Raw genomic sequence first — 23,672 nt, 5'->3', positions numbered from 1 at the left:
TGGTACCTGACGGCGAGCAATCAATTGTGATAACTGACTCCCTTCCTCATTTATTAAATGGGGGTAACAATGTCTACCCACCTACATGGGCAAAGTGATGCCACTAGGATAGATAAGACCAGATCCAATGTGAAGAAGCAAGGAGAGCCTCCAGGTCCTCACCTAAAAAGTGGGGAGCGTGCTGGAAACCCTCGTTCAATGGCTAAATGCAAATGAAGCGTGTAGCAAGTGTTTGCCGTACATGATGCAGCAGTAAGTGGTAGCAATATTAATAGTACGTAGTAATAATTAATAACAACTTCAATATCCTATTTTTAATGTTACAAGGAGTTTCTAATAGCCTGTGCAAAAGCCATTACACATGGCCTGTCTCAATCGGACAATTTCTTTCACTGCTTAAGATAAATGCGTATTTACTCAATAAGTTTAAAGGCTTGAGACTTGTGGTGTCAAATTATTCAATAAAATTCTGTTTAAAAAAGGAAAAAGAAAAGATGGCGAGAAGTAGGTGGATCTAGGCATATGAAAAGGTAACTAATTTCACAGAGGTGAGAATGAGACCGTAATCCCTTCTGGGGTAGAGAGGAGGGGACGGGTGGAGCAGCAGGAGGGGCGGCCCTGGTCCGTGGAGCAAAAGATGAAGGAAAGAGCTTCGGAGGGCAGAGACCCGCCCCCAGTCACGTCTCACATGCGTGCATGTGCCCAGCACGTGCTTCACCAAAGGGCACTGGACTCCAAGTCCCAGCCACCCCTGCCATCCGCACTCCATGTGCCACAGGAAGGCAGCAAGAGTCACGGAGACCTGGGTCCCAGGCTGGTTCTGTAAGAGTCACTAACTCGGGCAGTCACTTCACCCACTAAGCCCAATAAGGAAAGTGAGGCTACTTGTTTTTCTCTAACACTCTGATTCCACCTCCTAACCCTAGGGTCCAGAGTAGCCCACACACAAGGCGTGGAGATAAGGAAACACCCCAGGGCGGAAATGCAGGCTGGCAGGAGAAACTGCACAGCCCTCCGTCTGGCAGGTCCAGGATGGGGCGAGGCCCGGGCCAGTGCTGCAGCAGAGGGCAGACTGCACCTGAGGACTCTGACAGGGAAACCTGTTGTGACACCACCATTTCCCCTTCATCAGCTGGAGTCTAGGAAAGGGAAGTCAGCAGTCATCACACCGCCCCGCGTCATGGCACTTTCTACCCCCTACTCCCTTCACCGGCTCCTCCTTTCCCCTTTCTCCATTGGCTCCTCGGACAGGAAGACTGTAATCAAGAGGAATGAGACCAAGGCCACAGGGGAAGTATCCCCAAAGGTGATGAGAAAGGGTCACTTCAGGATGCCAGATCTGATGCTGGAGTCGGGAAGGAACGGGGCATCAGAACCGGGGTTCCACTCAGATGTCCCTCAGCCTCTCCCCGGACCTCAATTTCTTCTCTGTTAAGGCTGGCAGGATCCCCTATGCCCCTGCCTCTGTGACGATGCACAGATTATGTAGTTACATAGGCTTTGACACTAGTCCGAGTCTCCTTCTCTCCCACCACTGCCAGGCAGTTGTTGGGGAGGTGGGTAGATGAGGATGTTACGTGCAGCGGGTGATGAGTGGTGCCCAGCAAATGCACTGGAGGATGGATGTGGTGACTGAAGCTGGGAAGGAAAAGGAGGTGCCGACACCAAAGAGGGCGAGCCTTCCAGCCGAAGCGCTGAGAAGCAGGTCCCCTGAGCGGAGCGGCACCACGTCTTCCCCCTTTCACCCTAAAATGGTGATGGGCACACAGCAGATGCTCAGCAATGCCATGGAGGAACTCACAGGACAGTTCATCCCTCCTGAGGCCCCTGAAGAATGCTCACTTCCATGGTGAAGCCAAGGGGCACAGGAGTCTGTTCCTTCCCCCACCCCAGAAGTTTAGGCAATGACTCAGGGACTTGCATCCACTCCTGACCCCCTCCATGGTGCCCCATCCAGCTCTCCAGACATTCCTTTACGCAACAAACATTTATTGAGCACCTGCCTACTTCTCCAAGCGGGACACTGGGCTAGACCTGGAGCATACATAAATGAACAAGACTCAGTTCCTGTCTGCAAGGAGCTCACAGTCTAGTCGGGGAGGCAGACACAAATGAACAAGGAAGTATAACACAACATCAGCACCCCAGTGAGTGTCACAGTGCACTGTGAGAGCCCAGGGACAGGGGGAGACAAGATGGGGCAGAAGCCTTCACAGGCATAATGGTGTCTAAGCCGGGTTCTAAAGGATGCGCAAGAGTTCTCTAGTAGATGGGAGGGGAAGCTTCCAGGCTGAGGAGACAGCTCGAGCAGACAGGCGGAGGTATGAAGGACACAGGGCAGAGGCGCTGGAGTACAGCTCCGTGGGGGTGTGGGACATGAAGCTAGAAGAGCCCTGGGTCTGATGGGAGTGCCAAGCCTTCCCTACAGTGGTCTGCTCCAGCCCCCACCCTGGGGAGTTGGGGAAGGGGAATTGCCCAAGAACTAACGAAGGGGGCTTTGGGGTAGGCTTCCCCACCCAAGTTCAAGAAGAGGAGCAGACATCTGTGTCACCGAAAAGCAGTGCAGCCAGGCTAACCCAGGGCCAGCCTCGGTCCTCATAGGGCAGGAAACCCATGCCTGCCGTCGAGTGCCCTTGTTTGTGTTTTGTTCTGGTTGTCAGTAGTTTCCTAGGAAAGTTCCTTGTCAAAGCTCCAAGTTTGGCTTGGCTGATCCAAGGGAAAAGGAGTCTTGTCTGCCCTTGGGTGGGGAAACCGGAGTGTTCAGAGGCAAGGCCAAGGGGTATGGAGCAGGAGCCAAGGCGGTGCCGGGCAGCTTCACTGGCCATTGCTCTCTGGCCAACGTCCCCAGCCCCTTCCCCTCCGTTTCCTTCCCCACACGGAAGGTAGCTGGGCAGCTCTGAGAGGAAGCCCCAAACACCCTTTCATCCTGCCAAGGCTCATCTCCTCCCACCAGGAGGAGCACCTGCCTTGGGGGAGAAGCACTCTCCTTCCTCTCAGGGGCCTGACAGAGACGGGCAGGGGCCCAGGGAGGCATAGGCAGGTGGAGGGGCCGCCAAGGCCTCGCAGGAGGCAGGGCCCGGCTGGGACAAGGACGGCTGGGACAAGGATGGGCAGGCAAGGTGGGGGCAGAGGTGGGAGGGGAGGGAGGCAGCTGCAGTGGAGGCCACCTCCTGCGCACCCCCACGCCCTCGGCCTGGAGACCAGTATCGGCTTCGGAACCTCCGGAGCAGCATGAGGACTGTGATGACCAGGAGGTCAAAGACGAGCTCGGCCATCTCCACGACAGAAAGCACCGAGGAGCCGAACCACAGGCTCCACTGGCTGCCCAAGTTGGACAGGAGGGTGACCATCTGAGAGGGAAGAGGGGCACAGCGCCCTGCTGGGTTCTGGCAGGGGAGCCCCAGTCCTCCTTCCCAAGCTGTCTCCCTTCACCCCAGAGGACCCCACCCACCCCTCTCAGCCTCTCAGGGGGTCCCTGAGCCCCTCACCTCTGCTCTTCTCCCTTAGGAGCACACGGCTGGTGCCACCCAGAAAAAACTGGTAACTGGGCCACAGCTGGAGGCAGCTGCATCTGGGGCAGCGTCGGGGCCTCCTCCCCACCATCTGGCACAGCCATCGCTCCCACCACCCCCAGAGACCTCACTCCCCAGCCCGAGCTCCCCTTCTTCCAACCCTCTCCACCTCACACTTGACCCCTCTCCCCTTATTTCTTGGTTCCCCAGCTTTGAGGCCCAAGCCCTTCTGGCCCCACAGAGGCAACCCCTTGTTTTCCCTGACAGCCACCCTGCTAAGACCCCCAAGAGAATCCCAGGCTCCATGAGGCAAGACGCACCGTGACAGAGGGAGACTCGGAATTGGTTCTGTAGTTCAGCTCCCTGAAGAAGATGTTGAGTTTGGCAACTCCGTTTCTGTGGAGTGGGGGAGAAGAAACGGTAGCGGATTGCCTTCTTGGACCCTCCTCCAATCATCAACATCAATTCCTCTTCCCAGATGTCTTCCCTCCCAAGGATTCCTCTCCTGGGGCTGGGACCCCCCAGGACTGACCTTTTGTTTTTGATAGTGTAATTGTTCTGTCGGGATAGCATCTCGAAGACCCAGTCCTGGGAAAGAGTGGGAGTATCACTGAGGTCACCCCTGTACTCTTCAGGATGGCGTCGGGTCAGACACACCCATACACATAATATTCAGAAAAGGCCACAGCACTACGTGCATGCACACACACACGTTCTGCTGTTCCTCCCTTCCCCATTTTACCTGGGATGTCACCGAGGGCCATCGTGAGTAACCAGCAGAGAGCTTGTAGCTGGTCACACTAGGGATGGAGAGAGGTGCTCAGTAATGGGGTGAAGCTCTCCCATTCAAAGTACCCTGTATTCTACCTGGCCAAGCAGCCCTCTGCCTAACCTGTACCTGGGGAAGGGGACACTCACCTGCATGGCTTCCGGCACTTGGTGAAACAGCCCAGCCTGTCTGAGGAAAAGGAATCCCGGAGCTTATAGTAGCAGTAGCCTGCGGATACAAGGGGTGCCTATTTTCCTGGGGCACTCAACCTTCCTCCGCCACATGCAGGAGGTCTCCCAAGGTCCCTGGGCACCCAATTTACAAGGAAATTATATAGCATTACAATGATGCCTCATGAGTGGCAAAAAATGTATAAGAAACAAGATAGGAAAGAAAACCAGAATACACCCATGTAAACACGTGTAGGATACAGACAAAAACGTAAGAGTCAGAAAGAAAAGTGGGAACGAGTGACGAGATGAAGCCACAATGAGATGCCTCTTCACACCCAGTAGGACGGCTAGTATTTTTTAAAAGACAATAATAAGCACTAGCAAGGATGTGTAGAAATTGGAAATCTTATATACTGCCACGGAGATGTAAAATGGTGCAGCCGCTTTGGAAAACAGGCTGGCAGCTCCTCAAAAGATTAAATGTAGAGTTACCACACTACCCAGCAATTCCACCCCTTGGTATATACCCAGCAGAACTGAAAACATATGTCCACACAAACACTTGCACACAAACGGTCATAGCAACATCATCCAAAAAAACAAAAAGTGGAAAAACCCAAATGTCCATCAACTGAGGAACGGATAAACAAAAATGTGGTATATCTGCATAATATAATATTATTCAGCCACATAAAAAAATGAAGTACTAGGGCTGGCCGGTTAGCTCAGTTGGTTAGAGCACAGCCTTATAACACCAAGGTCACAAGTTCAAATCCCCATACCGGCCAACCGCCAGAAAAAAAATAAAAAAGAAGTGAAGTACTGACACATGCTACAACATGAATGAACCTTGAAACCATTATGCTAAGTGAAAGAAGCCAGACATGAAAGACCACATATTGTAAGATTCGATCTATACGCAATGTCCAGAAAAGGCAAATCTATAGAGACAGAAAACAGATCAGTGGCCTCCCAGGGGCTGGCAGGGGAGGCGGGTAGCTTGGGGACTGCTAATGAGTACAGGGTTTCTTTTGAGAGTGGTAAAAATATTGTAAAATTGATTGTGGTGATGGTTGTACAAACTGAAAACTAAAAACTAGAATTATCCTAAACTAAAATTGTGCACTTTGAAAGAGTGAGTTGGAAAGGATATGAATTATCTCAATAAAGCTATTACCAAAAAAAAAGAATAACGGGACTACGGATTCCCCTCTTCCCAAGTTCTAAGTAAGGTTATTTTGTCATTATCTCTACTTTTAGTCACTCAGTCTGAAGTCCTTTATTTCTGACCCAAATCCCTCCATCTACCAGGGCAGGGGATACTTAATTAGAAAGTAGCTGGGCCCCCTTCTCTGGCGAGCAAGCCTCAGGAAACTCACCACGCTGTGCTCTGTGCTTTTAGCCCAGGCTCCTCTCCCTTGTCCTCACTTCTCAGCAATCAATATTGTTATTTTTCACTCACAGATTTTGAAACTCACAACAACTTAGAAACAACTGCTTGGGGCAGGGAGGAGTATTGTCCCCCCCGACCCCGCCCCGGTCTGAGCTTCCCTTCAGTTCTGATGTGCTCGATCCTCTAAGGTCAGAGAGACAGGAACCAGGAGGCCACAACTGGAAAGGACAGGCAAGGGGAGAGAACCGTGTGGACGGAAGGAGGCAGAAAGATCAGCACAGACAGGACCAAGGCAGGCGCAGACACTAAACTCTGGGTGGGACGATCACCAGCCTGTGAGGGCCCTCAGTGTCTGCAGTGTCCACTAGCACGTGTCCTCCAGTGCTGGCCCTCAGCCCACCCACTCCCTTGCCCCATGCTGTGGGAAAGCTGGGCCCAGGGGAGCCCTGGGAGGAGGAACCACGGGGAGACCGGGCCAGCCGTGCCAGATAAGAGCATGTGCGCCAGGAACGTGAACGCCCGGAGCGGCTGTATTTTCTTGCTGGGATTTTCTTTCTCTCTCAGCTTCCTAGTACACAGCTTCCCTGCTGAATAGCTGCAGCCACAAAGGATTTGTCTATTCCTATATCACAATAAGGAGGAGATTCCAGGGCTCTCCAAATTTTTTTGATGGTGCCCTCCTCCAAGTAGAAAAAGATCTTAAATAAGCAGGTCCAAAATAGATATTTGATCTATAAATTATATGCCAGTACTACTGAATGGCACAATCTAAAACACACATAAGATGGAAAATGTGGAGGAATGAGACAGACACATATAACTTCTAATATTGTCTTCCTGCGCCCCCCAAACCCAAGAACCAGCCCTGCCGAGCACCCAGAGGAACGGGCGGCAAGCTGCAGGCAGAACGTGCCAGAGCCGGCACTGCTGGACACTTTCTTCCTTCCTGATGCTGTGGGTTATTTTTAAATGGGACAATTCCCTGACAAACACACAAAATACAAAAGAGAGAGAGAAAGAGAAAGAGAGAGAGAGAGAGAGAGAGAGTCGGAGACTAAGGCAGAAAAACACGGGGGAGAGTTGGCCAGGGCTGGTGGGGGCCAAAAGTCATGCCACGGGCAGAGGGGACTGGGAGGGGAGAGCTCCTGAGGAAGGCTGGCCGGCGGGGCAGGGCTCACCCCAGGAGCTGTGCTTCCTGTAGTTGCAGTACTCCACGCCCTGCACATCCTGGGGCCGCGGGTACAAGATGTAGGCACAGCCACACTGTGTGATCATGCTCTGCTGGAAGCAGGAGCGGATGCACACCTGGAGGACAGGGCGGAGAGGACGGGGTTCAGGCCCTCCCCTCCCCCACTTGGCGCCACCTTCAACGTCCCTCTTTCCACCAGCCTGCGCACCCCTACCCCCAACCTGCCTCTCTGTCACACACAAACACGCTCACACTCCAACCCTGACTGATCAACTAGTGCAGGCCTGGGAGACAGGGCCACAGAAACGGGATGGGGCTCACCTGCTGTGTGTACTTGGAATGGTAAAGGTTCTTGACAGGCACATCGCTGCCATTCTGGGTGCAGTCGCCATAATCACCCCCAAGTCTGTCCAGGGCTTCCTATGACCCCAAACACCCCAAGAGGTCATAGGTCAGAGCAAGTGGCCTCTGCCTGCATTCCGTCTTCTCTCAGTCCGAGGATGTATCTCAAGCCCTGCCAGCCCCTCCCATCTGCTTCACCATCTCAAACCATGTCCGCAGCAGCCCCCAACGCCCACCCCAGTGCTACTTGCAAGGACACCGGGCCCAAAGAATCCCCTGGGATGCCCTGAAGCTCTTCTCAGCCAAGGTCCACTCCCCGGGTCCTACTTCCCAGTGCCCACTCTGCCAGCCCCTCACCCCTAATTCCTGCTCCTGAAGACCTTCAAAAGCTCAAGGCCACCCCATATCATCTCCCCCCACAGTCTTCTGGCCACCAAGTCACCCCCATGCCCTCTCTCTGCCTCTCTCCACTCTGGGGCTCTCCTGCTCAGCCTCCCCGTCAGCACACTTGCCTTCCTCATGCTGATGGACGTCTCCACACCAGGCCGCAAGTTAAAGCCACCATCATCCATAAAGGCAGGCTCATCCTGCCCGTGCACCATGACCCTGGCCCCGGTCACCGTAGACAGTAGGGGGATGAAGTCCTTCTGCTCTGTGCGCAGCACCAGGGACAGACCTGGGGGTGCAGAGGGAGCAGATGGGGGAAGGGTGTCTTGGAGAAGAGTTTGGGGATAGAGACCCACCTCCCACCTTGCCTAGTCTGTAACGCTCCGAGGGGAGCAAGGCCAGGAAGACCTGAGAAGAGACAATCCCGGTGCTGTATTCTGAGGGCAGGCAGGAAGGACAGGGACAGGGTTCCTCTCACACCTGGAATGGACTATGTGGTGCCCATGGGGGAGAAAGAACAGAGCGGCCTCCTTCCAGGATAGACAGAAGGTACAGAGCATCTCTAGAAGGTGGACTCAAGGTAAGTAAATGTGGGTGGGCAGAGTCCTGGGAAGGGCTGAGGCAGAGACTGGGCACTAAGGGAACAGGGACTTGCTCACCGTTGCTGATTCCAGGCATGGAAGACATCCAGAGGTTGGAGGTGTTCTTGTCATTGAAAGTGTAGCAGTTCCCATACATCGGGTGATGGAAGTGAGAGTAATTCCTTACCAGGAGAGAGAGAGCAGGGTCAGGAGAAGCATGTAGGAGGTCAGGGGAGCAGGAAGATGAGGCAGAGGAAAAGCTCCGCTCCCTGAAACTCCTGCAGGACTTGCGCCTCTCAGAGCAGTTGTTTCCTGATCACCTACTACACACTTGTACAATGCAGGGAACTTTTACCCCTGCTCCCTCGGTCACTCTACCCAACAGCCCGCGAGGGCCTCATCCGCACATCACGGAAGAGGCAGCTAAGGCTCAGAGAGGTCAAGCATCTGGCCCAAGGTCACACAAACAGTGCCAATGAACCTGGGACTCAAACCAGGTCATCCATCTTCTAGCCCAGGCTCCTCCCTGTAGGCCATCTGACCTCACTGGTCTTGACTTACACACTGCTCTGTGGCCTTTCTTGTGTCACTGTGTTGCATTATAATGACTCTTGCAGTGTCCCTAACTCTCACATGTCTAAATCTTAGTTCCCCATTTGGACTGTGAGCTCCTTGAGGACAGAGCCGCGCCTCATTCATCCCTACATCATCTCTGGGTTAGTTGCATAGTTCCTGGTGTACAGGAGATATAAGAGATAGTTAACAAATAGTTGTCAAGTGAATGAATGACTAAATGAATGAAATGGAGAGATGGAGAAGGACGGTGTTAGAGGAGAGACCAGTGATGAGCACAGAACTGAGGGGAGGAAGATCAGATCCCAGTGCAGGACTGAGGCCAAGTGTTTTCCAGAGGCCTCCTGCATCAGCATGTCTCATACTGGAGAGTTCAAAGCTGGTCTGTGACAAGTTTGGGAACAGGGAGAAAGCAATCACAGAGGTAACATTACTGCAGTAGAGATACAATTTGACAGTAAATCTCAGTTCCAGACAGGGAAGCTGTGTGGGGTTATAGCAAGTGCCCACATGGGGTTGAAGGGAATCTGGGTTATACTACCCCGTCATCTTGGATCCGGCTATGGGAGCAGGGAGAAGAGAGAGATGTGGCTTTGGCCTGTGAGAGGCAGAGGAGGAATCAAGAGAAGTAAGAAGGAGAAAGCCAGCTGGGGATAAAGAGGGGGCTCTGACTGAATGGCCTGGAGCAAGTTGTTTTTTCTAAACTCATCCTCTTCATCTGTAAAATGGCAGGATTGGAACCAGATGATCTGGAATATTCCATCAGCCTTGAAGAATAAAGGCACAGAGCTGTGAAATACTGGTGCACATATGCTACGAAGTCAGCATTTCCAGAGCACAGGCTGGATGCAGGAGGAATCCAAGAAGTGGCCAGACCTGAAGGGCCTGTGAGTCCTGCTCACTGGGAGAGGGGACAGGCACAATGCTGTGGATGCACACCACAGACAGCTTGCAGCAGGTGGAATCAGCAGATTAGATGGAGCAACATGGATGGAGCATAGAAACAGGGTTTAGTAAAAAAAAAAAAAAAAGGAAGGGATGAAATGAGATATATAACACAATGCCATTTGTGTAAATTAAATACACATTTTGCAAAAACACATACAAAAAGATACACATTAAGCACATTAATATAGTGGTCTATGAGAAGCAGTATAATGTGATGATTAAGAATGCAGACTCCAGAACTAAACTCCTTGTATGATTTGAGTCCTAGCTCTAACACGTATTAGATGTGACACAAAACAAGTTACTTCATTTTCCTATACCTCAGTTTCCCCATCTGTAAAATGGGGATAATATTAATATCTATCTCAAAGGGGTGTTGTGAGGATTAAATTATACTCAGAACAGTGCTTAGCACTTAGTAAGACCTGTATTAGTTTACCATTAAGATCACAGGGATTCATTAAGATGGCTAACGTCAGAAAGACAGGCAATAATAAGCAGAGGATGGAGAGAATCTGGAACCCTCATACATTGCTGTTGGGAATGTAAAATGGTGCAGCCATTTGGAAAAGTCTAGCAGTTCCTCGGAATGTTAAACGTAGAGTTACCACATGACCCAGCAATTCCACTCCTAGGTATATACGTAAGAGAATTGAAAGCATATGTCCACACAAAACTTCTTGCACACAAATGTTCATAGCAACATTATTCACAAAAAACAAAAAGTGGAAACAACAGAGGAATACATAAACAAAAACGGGGTCTATCTATATAATATAATTCTGTCATAAAAAGAAATGAAGTACTGACCCATGCTAAAACAGCAATGAACCTTGAAAACGTTATGCTGAGTGAAAGAAGACAGTCACAGAAGACCACATAGTGTATGAGTCCATTTATATGAAATGTCCACAATAGCCAATCCAAAGAGACAGAAAGCAGACTAGTGCTCCCAGGGCTTGGAGGAGGGGAGGAAATGGGAAGGAACTACTATGGGTACAGGTTTCTTTTGGGGGTAAGAAAAATGTTCTAAAATTAGATAGTGGTGACGATTGCATAACTCTGAAAATACTAAAAACCACTAAATTGTACATATTAAAAGGATGAACTTTATGGTATGTGAATTATATCTCCATAAAGGGGTTACTAAAGAAAGGATTATAGGAAGGAGGAAAGGGTTTTGGATATGGAGGAAGAGAGGGGTGAGAAAGCCATGCTAGAGAACTTCAACTTGACTCTGAAGGCCATGAGAGACACTGAAGGATTTTAAACAGGACTAACTGGAATAGTTATGTAGAGTGAAGTGAAGTCAGAACAGTGAAGTATAAAGCTTCCTTTCCTGGCCAGCTGCAAAACCAAACAAACAAACAGAAAGAAAGAAAGAAAAACACATGAGGGGCAGCTATGATGATCCAGGTCAGGCATGATGAGGTTCTCAGCAGAGCAAGTGACCTAAGTGCCAAGACAAAGATGAACTATGGATTTGCAGTCAATGGAGAGGCAGAGGCACAGAGCAGGCGAAGGAGAAAGATCAGGCTGAAAATGTATGAAACTTGCAGGTGGGAAGGTGACAGAGAGACTTGGTGGCAGGTGTGGGCTGACTCAGGCTTAGGTGCTGCTACCGTCTCACTTCCCAGCTGGTAGCTTCTGTCCTCAAACAAAGACAAACACTAGAGACAGGGACAAAATTGTGTGTTTGGCAGAGTGTGTGAGAGGCGAGAGGTAGGGGCAGAAGCAGGTGACACCTGGCCCGGCTGCCATTCTCCAGTGACACGGGAGGGAAGGGCCCCTGTAGCAAAAGGATGCTGCCTCAGTACCCTTCCTCAGCCAGGCAGGGGGAGACAGCCCCTGCAAAGCAAGGAGCAGAAGTGGGAGGGGAAGACAGGGGGATGAGGGGGCCAGAGGCTGCAGAAGGGGGCCTCCCTCACTCCTAGCCTCTCCCAGTCCTCAGAGAGCCACCAGCTGCCATGACCCCCCTTGCAAGGACATTATGACAGGGGTCCTAATAGAAAAAAATGCCTGAGGGGCAGTGGAGTGGGAAGAATCCTCAGCTAGGGCCCACCCCACGCCCTAGGACAAATCACCTCACTGTCTGAGTGCAGGAGTAAAGAGACCATCATTCAATGCTGTCTGTAAAGTGCACCATCCCCCCTTGTTAGCTCACACGCTTGGTATAACTCTGAGATGTGTTATCGTCATCTTCACCACGTGAGCAAAAGTGCCAAAAGGGCAAGGACTAGGTATTTTTTTCTTTGATGTATCCCAAATGCCTATAACAGTGACTGGCACATAGTCCAGACAGTCAAAAATATTTGTTGAATGAACATTGAATGAATCTTGCTTTTCGTGTTTTGTTTTACTTCCATTTTACAAACAGAGAAACAGGTTCTGAAAAATGATATGAAATGCCCAGAGTCACCCGGCCAGGAAGTAACAGAGCCAGAGTGGGGACCTGGGCTTAGTCACTCAGTCCATGCTATTCCACCACACACTACTGCCAACCTCATCTGAGGAAGTGGATCAGGGGACTAGATAACCCCCCAGGCCCTTTCAAGCTTTGATGCTAGTGAGAAAGAGGTCTTAGAAAGACTGAGAAACATGCTTCCAGCCCATGGATTCTCAAAGTCAGATCTTGAGCCTCAACCTTCCCCTGGCGAATGACCCAAGACAGCATGGGATCAAGGGGTTGGTGGGCCAGGGAGGAGGCTGCTGCACACAGATCCAGTGGTGCAAGGAGCAGCAGAAGTCTGCAGGGCGACCCATGGGGCAGAATCGTGGACCTGAGCCCAGTGTTTCTCCCCTGCCGGCTCGCAGGCATTTACTTGGTCAACATGCATTTCCCGGGCCCTGCCCATGCAGGGCCTCAGGCTGACCCAGGGAAGGAGACTGCATGGGGAGCGCTGAGCAGGCAGGACAGACTCACGCCTGGTTGCAGGAGGCCTGGTTGAAGCGGCATGCGAAGATGAAGTTGCCCAGCTCCAGGGATGGCGGGGGTTCTGGCAGTCTGGACAGAATGTTGATGTAGTGAAAGCGGTACCACTCCCTCACCGCATCCACCCCGGACGAGTATGTCTGGTAGAAGCAGTCCGATTTGTTCTGGTTGCACTAGACACAGAGACCAGACGTCAGAGGGCCAGCAGTAGGGGACAGGCATCAGGGCAGGGCCAAGGTCAAAGAATGAGAGGTCTGGGGCTACAAGGACTGACAGACAGGAGTGGGGAAGCACAGAAGGAGAGGAGAAGCCCCGGGAGAGTGGACCAGGAGAACATGGGATCAAGGAAGCAGTGGGCAACCAGGAGCCACACGCACATGGTTGTGGTTCATGTATACGTGCACAGCCCCTGCAGGGGGGAGGAGCAAGAATCCTTCTCCCCATTTCACTGATGGGAAGACTGAGGCAGAGGGGGACTGGCGCTCCAGTCTCCTGGGGGTGCGGCCCACTGTCACTAGAGAGGGTCTCTCTTTCTCCTTCCCTCAGCTCCTCTCCCATTTCCTCTTACTCTCTCTTATTTTTTTATTTTCATTTTTTAATTTAAGTCTCCCTTTTTACTGCCTTCTTATTCTCTATCTTAGGCTGGCTGAGCCCCAGTTCTCCATCACACTGGAGGGTCTCAACTGATTCCTACCGGCGGGGACCGAAATTTAGAAAGCTGCCTGTTCCACAGCAGATTTGCCTTCCTGCCGTTTACACGCTCCAACAAAGCCCCCGAGCTGGGAGACCCCAGAGACGGAGTACAGCGGCTGCTATTTTACTTTAATTATTTTTTGTTCTATTTACTTATTTTTTGTATTTACTTGTTCTACTTACTTACTGGTTTTATTTACTTACTTTACTTTTACGAACGTACTTCTTTCTACTTTATTCACTTTTACTTACCTGCACGCCGACGAGGCCCCGCCTCCTGTCACTGGGCTGCGGGGGCGGGTCTGGAAAGGGGGCGGGTCTGGAAAGGGGGCGGAGTCCAGGTTGCGAGTGGACCCAGCCGCGGGCGGGGCAGTGGGCGGGGCAGTGGGCGGGGCGTCGCCCGCCGGCAGGGGCGGGGCCTTACCAGTTGGAAGCCGATCTTCCAATCCTTCCGGTCTACTTGGGGGTTGTTGTCTCGCAAGCTGGACGTGGCGCTGCGTGCCCGGCGGGGCGAGGGGGGCGAGGGGGGCGAGGGGGGCGAGGGCGGGGGCGGGACCCGCAGGCGCTGCAGCGGGTGCGGCAGAGTCTCCCGGAGGTCACGACGGCCGCGGACGTGGGCCGCGAGGATGTTGGAGAAGTTGTATTTGTACAGATCAAAGAGCGTCTGCGCCGTGATGCGGTCCAGCTCCCCCAGCTCCTCTTTAATTTCTGGATACCTGAAAGGGGTGACGGGAAAAGGGTCGGACGAGGGGCGGCCTCGCGCGAATCCCAGGCCCGTCTGGGACTCAATTTCCTCATCCTGGAGAGGTCTGCAGGGGGGATGGCTCTGGTGTCTCCAGGGCTGTCTCGCGAGGGAGGGGGTGTAGAAAGGTGTGTCTGCGGTAGGCGTGGAGGCGACAGCGAGCCCGGCCGTGGCTGCATTTGTCGCCACCTGTTTATTGAAAGAGAGAGGCAGGAGGCGCCTGTCGGGCGCTGTCCTCCCACCTGCCCCGACCTGGGAGGGAACCCGGAACTTGTCTGCCCTTTTCCAAGGCGGGGGCCTCGGCCTGGGCTCAGGCACTCCCCGAACAGGCGGTGCACATTGGTCATCCTGCCCTGACCCTCAAGCGACTGTGGCCTTTGGGCCTGTTTCTACCACCCGGCACATTCTGAATTAGGGGTTCTCATCTGCACTTTTAGAATCTAAAATACTTCATGCCACCCCTGTCTCCGCAAAAGACTCAGTTTTAATGAGTTTTGGCTGGGGTCCAAACCATAAATTCAACACTGTTCAGTTTAAATCCTCACAGTTCTTCTCAAGAGAAGTCTTATTACCATATCAATCATGAAAGTCCAGAGTAGCAGGGCCTTAGGGATACAATCTACTTAGACAAAACAAACACCTAGACCTAATAAATTAAACCAAGTAGCAGAGTACAAAACCAACATAAAAATTACTAATTATATTTCTACATACTAGCAACAAAAAAATTGGAAATGAAATCACAAAATCAACACCATATTAAATAACATAAACATTGAATACCCAGGAATAAATCTAACAAAAGACGTGCAAGATCTCTACACTTAAAACTACACTGAAATCTCTGCTGAAGGAAAGACCAAAATAAATGGAGAGATATATATGTTCATGGATCAGAAACTCAGTGTAGTTAAAATGTCTCCCAAGTCAATCTTTAGATTCTATATAATCCCTATGAAAATTTCAGCAGACTTATTTTTAAGAAATCGACTTGCTGGTTCTAAAATTTATATGGAAATGAAAAGAATCTAGAATGGCCAAAACAATTTTGGAAAAGAGCAAAGTTGGAAGGTTTATTCTACCTGACTTTAATATTTACTATAAAGCCACATAATCTAAACTGTGGTTCTTGGTGAGGACAGACAATAGGTCAATGGAATAGAATAGAGTAAAGTAATAACTCACGCGTAAGAGGGTAATTCAAAAGGTTCAGGAAAGATGAACTGATACTTGATCAAAGCACCAATTCAATTGAGTGTGGAAAATTTTTTTTTAATTTTTAACAGATTTGCTAGAACAACTGGATGTTGTATGGGGGGGGAAATGACCCTCCACCTCTACCTTATTCTATACACGAAAATTAATTCGAGACATCACAGATCTAAACATAAATTTCAGAACCATAAAGACTCTAGAAGATGGATGATATCTTCATGACCTTGGAGTAAGCAAAACTGTCTTGTAAGAAAAACATCTAACAAATATCCTCCACAGCAATCCTATGAGGTAGACACTCTTAGGAACATATCTACATTTTAAAAAGATCTCTGCAACCCTCATACACTGCTGATGAGAATGTAAAATGGTACAACCACTTTGGAAAACAATATGGAAGTTCCTCAAAAAGTTAAACACAGAGTTACCAAATAACTCATCAATTCCACTCCTAAGAGAAATGAAAACATACACCCACACAAAAAATTGTGCACATATATTTATAGCTGTATTATTCATAATAGCCAAAAAGTAGAAATGTTACCTTTCCTGGACTCAAGGGAAAAAAAATGTAAAAACAATCCAAATGTTGATCAATTGATGAAAGTATAAATAAAATGTGGTTTATCAATACACTGGAATACTATTCTGAAACAAAAGGAATTAGGTACTATACATGCTACAACATGAATCTTGAAAACAATTTGCAAGTGAAAGAAGGCATTCACAGAAGACGACATATAGTATGATGTATTTACATGAAATGTCCATACTAGGTAAATCTATAGAGTCAAAAAGTAAATTAGTGGTTGCCCACAGCTGCAGGTTGAGGGATGGGGGAAAGGTGAGTGATCGCTAAAGGGGGTGGGGGTTCTTTATGAGGTGATGAAAAAGCTCTAAAATTATGGTGATAATTGCCCAACTCTACGAATATACTTAAAACCACTGGATTGTACATATTAAGTGGGTAGATTGTAAGGTATGTGAATTATGTCTCAATACAGCAGTTATTTTTTAAAAAAGAAAAGAGAAAGATCTAATGAAGAATTCATCCTGATATATAAAGAACTCTTACAAATCAACAATAAAAAGACAAACCATTTTTTAAAGGAGCAAATATATATATATATACACTAACAGTCACTAACACATGAAAAGGCACTCAACATAATTAGCTTTCAGGGAAATGCAAATTAAAACCACAATGAGGTACCATTTAACCTCTATTAGAAAGGCTAAAACTAAAAAGGGTGACAACAACAAATGCTGGTGAGAATGTAAAGCAACTGCAATTCTCCTAAATTGATGATTGGAGTATAAAATGGCCCAACTGCTTTGGAGTTTCTTATAAGTTAAACATACATCTGACCCAGCTATTCCACTTCTAGATATATTACCGATTCCACTCCTAGCTATTATCCACAAGCAATGAAAACAAAGACTTGTATAGGAATGTTCATAGCACTTTTATTCACAATAGCCAAAAAGCTTGAAACAAAACCACTCAGCAATAAAAAGGAATTGATACATGCAAAAAAAATGGAAGAATTTCAGAAATATTAAGTTAAGCAAAATAAGCCAGACACACATACAAGAAGATACATATTGTATGATTCCATTTATATGAAGTCTAAGAACAGACCAAACTAACTGGTGGTGACAGAATTCAGAAAATGACAGTGGGAGAGGAAGAGAAATTGAATTGACTGGAAAGGGGCACCAGGTAACGACAATGTTTGACATCTTGACTGTCAAACCTCAGTGGGCACTCAAGATTTATTTATTTTACTGTATGTAAATCATACTTCACTTAAAGAAAAAGTCAAATACCAACTCAGGGCACCTACTTGCCAAAGACTCAGGTTTAGAGGGTCTGGAGTGGGTCCCAAACTAAGGCCATTTAACAGACCCCACCCCCCATGGTCCTAACGGTCAGCTGCATTCACCACTGCCCAGTCCAGGTGGTCACATCCTCCTCCGGCCCACCTATTTCCATCTTCATTGTAAAAGGCTGGCTGGCAGGGCCTCAGGCATCAGCTCTCACAGCCCCTCATAGGAGAAAATGGAGCTCAGATCGAAGGTGTGTGTTTGGCCTTCTAAGAGACTTGTTTGCTATTGGTCATTAAAAGAACAGTAATAATAGCTTGTATTTACTGAGCACTTACTATGAGCCAGGCACTGTGGTATTAGTATGCACTTTATTTAATTAAATCTTCAGTGTAACTCAGTGTACTGTTAGCCACTATTGTCATCCCCTTTTCCAGGTGGAAAACCTGAGGCATGATAACTTGCTCAAGATCTCGTGGCCACGAAATGGGTCAGATAACACTCCAACAATTACCCTGCTCTTCGTTCTGGCCCTGCTATTTTCGGAGGGTCACATCGTGCCCCAGAAAGAGCAACAGAGCCAGAGTCAAGTGGATGTGGGTCCCGCTGTTCCACACACTTTCAAGCTATGTAATGCTGGATAAGTAACCCACCCTCTCTGAATCTCAACCTCAGTGACCCAGCTGTAAAATGGGCATAACACCAGCTCTGCCTATCACATGAAGCTCTTGGAGGGCTAACTTATAAAACATTGAGTGACACAAAGTGAAGAGACCACTGACTATCAGGAAGATGTGGACAGGGGCCTGAAGCCCAGGAAAGTGAAGTGTCTTTCTCAAGGTCACACTGGAAGAATCCAGGTCTCCCAACTTGTCTGGAGTTGTTTTCACAACATGAGCCACCACATCTCTGGCTGGGTCTCCTTTTTCCCAAGCTGGCTCAGGTCCCTCTGTGCCCCTCTTCTGCCTCTTGCTCCATCCTCTCTCTCATCACCAGCTCCAAGCTGTCCGTCTCTTCTCTGGCCACGTCACCCTTCCCTATTGAGCTGTGCTCTACAGTGGTGACTCCCACTCAGGTCAGCACCCCTCAGGCTGCGTCAACCTGGCCACCACCCCTTGCCTGTCTCTTCAACAAGAGCCCGCAGCCCTGGAGCCCCCTCCTGCACTCCTGACAGGTGCCCCTCCTCCTACCACTGCTCTTCTCACTGGGCTCCCACCAGCTGTCCCCAACCCTAGGATGCCTTTGCCTGGTCCCTACTCAAAGCGTAATGGGAGGAAGAGCTTTGAAAGAAAAACACTTGGTTTGTGACTCAGCTGCTAACCTAAGATGTGCTAGCTTTTGGTAAGGGGTGAGGGTGATTTTTGAATCCCAGTTTCACCACTTGCAACCTGTCTGAACTTGGACAAGTTACTTAACTCTCTAGGCCTCAGTTTCCTCATCCATAAAATGGAGTGACAGTAGTACCTACTTCCAAGGTCTGTTGTGAGACTTAAATAATTTAATAACAAAACTTAATTTAAATTTAGATTCATTTGTTAAAATGTCAGGCGCATAAACATATAAAAGTGTTACCTATTGTTGTTGTTATTTTTTTATTATTAACTGTGTGCCCTTGCTCAACTTATTTCACCTTGCTGAGCCTCGGTTTCCTCACCTGAAACATGGAAGCAATAATGCCCACCTCCCTGGACTTGTCCGGATTAGATGAGATAGTGTCTATAAAGCACCCAGTGCAGGGTCGAGCACATAGGAGGCTTTCAACCTCCTTCCCCTGTTAGGAGCTCTCCCCGACTTCCCTCTCTCCTGGCTGTTCTCTTCCTAACTCCTGCAGCAGCCCTTCAAGCAAGAGAACTGTTTCTGCACAGATGCCTACTTCCCGATCTGCAGGCGCCTGGAGACAGGCAGGGGCTGTGGTTCCATTTTGTGGACTGTCCAGGGCCCTGTACCCAGCAGAACCTTGGAAAATATGCAAGCCCCGACAGATTCACCGCTGCCCTCCCCATCTATTTTTCAACCGCAAATGTTTACTGAGTGCCTGCCACCCTGCCTGAGTTCCTACCCTTCCTGTTTGGTCCCTCCCTCCACCGTGGCTTAAGGAAATGAGAGGGATGAGGAAGGCTGCAGGCACCAGGGAAGAAACAGGAGGCTGCAGGGAGGAATTAGCCCTGAAATGAGAGCAATCAACATCTGATTGGAAATTTCATTTATTCCACAACCCACATCTTGGGAATTAAGAAGAGGCAGTTTTGGGATCAGGCAAACAGTCACAGTTCGGTCACTATCTCTGTGACCTTGTGACTTGTCTCTCTTTACCTCAGTTTCTGTAAGTGTAAGATTGGGATAATAATAGTGCCTGTCTCATAGGATTTTGTGAGAATTAAATGAGATGCCTGGAGAGTACTTAGCTGTGTCTGGCTCATAAAATAGCTTCTTTAGTAAATGGTCCATACCCTGGACATTACATGGAGGTTAATCAAAATGGCTGGGCAATTTTTTCTCTCCAGGACAGGATGTCTCAACCCTTATTAGTCTATGACACATCTTTGGACACAATAGAATGTATGGAGGAGCCTCCACTCCCAACATGTAACCAATCCCAGTCACGCATGACCTCATGCATGCCCAATATGTGTGCTCACACACACTTATAAAAGGCCCTACGCTCCTCTAAGGCAGACTAACTCACGGTTTCTTATACTTATCACAGTGTGCTGCAGCTCATTGTCTATATGCCTATCTCCACCACCTTATTCTATCTTTCTGCTCCCAATATCTAGCAAAATACCTGACCTTCCATAAAGGTTGCATGAATTATTCATGAGTCCAGGTGGCCAGGTGCCTACCAGTGTGTCTGCTTGAGGCAGGTGTCCCCAAGGTGTGGCATGACTGGGTGAATACAAATAAAAGGTATATATAAACACTCAGCCCTGCCCTCCTGTCTTCTCCATGGTGACCCACCCCCCTCTGGTTTCCAGACCCAAAACTGGCAGAGAGCACTGAGGAAACCCAAAACTTCAGGAAACACCCAAGCACTTAAAGGTCAGGTACCTGGGCAGGTGAACGGTGCAGCCCAGCATGGATCACCTCCACATTTTAGCCTAGGTCTTTTGGGGAACAGCTTGACAAGGGGCTGCTCTCTATCCTGCCCCATTCTTCTGGCTCTGTAACAACCACCACCTCCCAAAGCCTCAAGGTTTGCTTTGCAGCCCTAACGTACACCACCCCCCAGTTTACTTTCCCTGTAACAAACTCCCTGCTATGATTTGAATGTCCTCCAGTGCACATGTTGGAGGTTAATCCCCAGTATGGTATTTGAAAGGTGGGACCTATAAGGGGTGATTGGATCACGAGGACTGTGCCCTCATGAATGGACTGATCCATTTATGGATTAATGGGTTAATGGTCTAGTGGGTTATCAGGGAGTAGACTGCGGGCTTTATAAAGAGAGGAAGAAAGCATGTGGGAAAGTGCTCTTGATCAGCTCTTGCTATGTGATACCCTGCACCTCCACTGGACTCTGTAGAGCGTCCCCACCAAGAGCAAGGCCCTCACCAGGTATGCCCCTGGACTTTGGACTTCCCAACCTCCAAAACTGAAAGACATAAAATTTGTTTTTTGTAAATTACCCAGTCTCAGGTATTCTGTTATAAACAACAGAAAATGGACTAATACTCTCCCCTTCTAAGCAAAGACCAAACGCACCCTCCTCTGCAGCGCCTGCCTAGCCTGGCCTCGCCTCTCCAGCTGACTCTCCTGTGGAGGTAGAGGAGGCCTTGTTCTTTGTTGTCATCTTGCTCCAGAAAGAGGGCAGGGTTAAGGTGGGAGGGCGAGGGGAAGGCACTGCTGTTCCCACAAACTCACTCTGGGTAAGCCTAGGCACTAGGATGGCTCCCCTGGGCAGAGACTCCAGTCTGCCAAACAGGGCTCTCCATCTTGCCCTCAGGGAGGTCCACCCGGGGACAGGACCATCAGCCACCGCCCCTGGGTCTGAGGGTCTGCCTGACAAGCAGGCACCCCAGCACCCTCTGGACCACCCTTGCAGGCGCCAGGAGGTGGCAGACGGAGGGGCCAACTGACCTGTAGGGGTTGAGGGTGCAGACGGTGACAGCAGGGAAGACAAGCTTGTCCGAGTTGAGGTTGATGTTGAGGCTGACGGGGTAGCTGAAGTACTCTCCGAACAGCAGGCCGAACTGCCAGTACATCATGCCGAAGGTGCAGAGCCAGAGCACGGCCCAGAAGGCCGTCTTCATGCGGTTGTGCTGGGAGCACACCAGGCGGATGGCGCCATGGATGGTGGTGTTGCTGCAGAAGAACTGGAAGAGCTCCCGGTAGGAGCGGTGGAACTCGACCAGGGCCTCCTCCTCTGCCGTGGGCTGCTGGGGGGCCGCAGGTTCGGGGCCCAGCCCCTGCTCGTCGCGCTTGTCCCCCTTCATGAGCGCTTGGGTGGATTGGGGAGGACAAGGCGCAGGGTCAAGGCTGAGCTCGGCCCTGGGTGCCCTCCCCTGTCCCACCCTGAACCCAGACTGAGGCTGCCCCTGGCTGTGCCCACATCACACCTGAGCCCACTCTCAATCCTGCGCCACCTTTCCAGGAGCCAGCTGACCTGCCAGAGGCTGGAGCTGGGCTTCTCTGGAGTGGCCTGCGCTTCCCTGATAAGGCCACCTTTTGGTTTCCGTCCCAGCACCTCCCTTTCTGTCTGCAGAGCAGTCAGTCTCCGGCTTTGCTCTTCCTCCTCCAGGACCTCTGCATCTGAGCTGCCTCTCGCTCCCTCTGTCTGTCTGCCTTCTGCCCCTCTTCAGGCCTCTTCCCTGGTGCTCTTGCCTCCTCTCCTGCGCCAGGCTCTCTGGTTCTGCCTCTCTTCCTCTTCCCCCTCTCAGTCTGGGCCCTCTCCTGTTTCTGGCCCTGTCCTTGAGCTGTGTCCTGACTCCCTCTCTACCGGGGATCCAGGAGATCTGGGCCGCATCCCGCTCCCTACTCCCAGATCGTGGCTGGGCTGGGACGGTTCCTTTCCAGTTGAATCTGGTAGCCAAGCCTCTCCTCCCTCTCACCTGACAGGTGCAGCAGCCAGGACAGGGAGCCCTCCCGCCAGCCAGGGATGGAAGCAACAGAAGCCTCATTAGCATCTCAATTAAAGGTGAGCAGGGCAGGGGGAGGAGCAGAGGTGGAGTCTGGGTTGGAAGTTTTCCAAAGGGAGGAGAGCTCCTGAGGGCAGGTGAACCCAGGAGTACTGGGAAGTGCTGAGAATGCGGGAGGGGGCCTGAAGAAGACTCTGGCCAGGGACTGATGGGGCGTAGCAGGCGAGGAGACCGAGAGAGAGAGAATGGCAGCCAAGGGTCAGAGATCTTGAACAAGCAGAAAGATCCTGAACACAGAGCCAGGAGGGCAAAACAGGACAAAGGACAAGCCTGAGTGAGCGAGAGCAGGGTGGGGAAACCAGGAGAACAGGGAAGACAGAGAAAGGGAGACAAATGGAAGAGGACGGGGTGAAGGACAGAGAGAGCGGGATGGAGGAAGGCCCCGGGAGCGCAGGCAGAGAGGAGGGTGCCGCCCCGGTGGGAGTCTCTCTCCTGGCAGGAGAGCAGGGGAGGGAGTGCCAAGTGGGCTTCCAGGAGCTCAGGTCCCCTCCCGTGGGAATGCCTCCAAGAGTACACAAGGGTCGGCCTCATACCCCGGTCTCTGAAGCCTCCTCCCTACTCACTAACGTGGGAACACTGCCTGGCCCCACCGGAATATCTCTTCCTCCTGGTCCATCCTCTTCCCTCCTGACTCCCAGCCATCCCCCCCTCCAACTTTGTCCAGGCCAGGGAGGGGCCCAGGTGAAGCTGGGGCTGGGTGGGGCCCTGGGACATTCTGTTCTTTTTTACACCATTGGCTGCCAGGCCAGGAATGTATAATGTCCCCTGTTTTGGTCACGGGGTTGCAGGAATGTGGGCACTGAGAGGCAGCTCGGGGCCAGGCAGGGCATTGTGGGCACAGACCCGCAGCCCAAGGAGAGGCAGGGAAAGCAGGCACGCAGCGGGCAGGGAGGGATGTGGTCAGTGCTGCCATCTGGGAGGAAGAGAGTGGGCACGGCCGAAGTCCATGCCAGCCCTGGAATGAAGGAAAAGCTAACTGGGAGGGACGATGTGTTTCTCTTATCTCAAAATCTCTGTCCAAACTTAATCCAGCAAGAGGGTAAGGAATGAGTAAGGAGAGAGGGAAGGGTCAGAGAGTCAGACCCAAAAACAGGGCCCAAGGAGGTTCACCCTCACAGCCCAGGCCCTACACACGGCAGTCAGAGCCAGAAGTCTGCTCATGAGCCCTGCAGGAGGCAGCCCAGAGGACTTCTTCCACCTCCTGCAAGCAGCTGGCAGGGGCCTCCCTATGCACTACATGGAACATGCAGACACAGGCCCA

General features: G+C 50.5%; 1 protein-coding gene across 1 annotated transcript; it reads right to left on the bottom strand.

Annotated features, from left to right (window-relative positions):
- Positions 1–2,993: 2,993 nt before the first annotated feature.
- On the bottom strand, positions 2,994–21,727 carry SCNN1A (sodium channel epithelial 1 subunit alpha). Its single transcript, XM_063114405.1, has 12 exons — positions 21,354–21,727; positions 13,917–14,208; positions 12,791–12,972; positions 8,425–8,528; positions 7,891–8,054; positions 7,358–7,456; positions 7,026–7,152; positions 4,431–4,509; positions 4,255–4,312; positions 4,045–4,100; positions 3,833–3,908; positions 2,994–3,350 (listed from the first exon to the last, which is right to left on the bottom strand). Exons 1-12 carry the CDS (start codon positions 21,707–21,709, stop codon positions 2,994–2,996), a joined length of 1,950 nt encoding a protein of 649 aa, XP_062970475.1. The 5' UTR covers positions 21,710–21,727.
- Positions 21,728–23,672: the final 1,945 nt, after the last annotated feature.

This window comes from Cynocephalus volans, chromosome 1, assembly GCF_027409185.1.
Source record: "Cynocephalus volans isolate mCynVol1 chromosome 1, mCynVol1.pri, whole genome shotgun sequence".
NCBI classification, from domain to species: domain Eukaryota; kingdom Metazoa; phylum Chordata; class Mammalia; order Dermoptera; family Cynocephalidae; genus Cynocephalus; species Cynocephalus volans.
The sequence above is the reverse complement of the archived record's forward strand: the minus strand, read 5'-3'. Positions and strand labels throughout refer to the sequence as shown.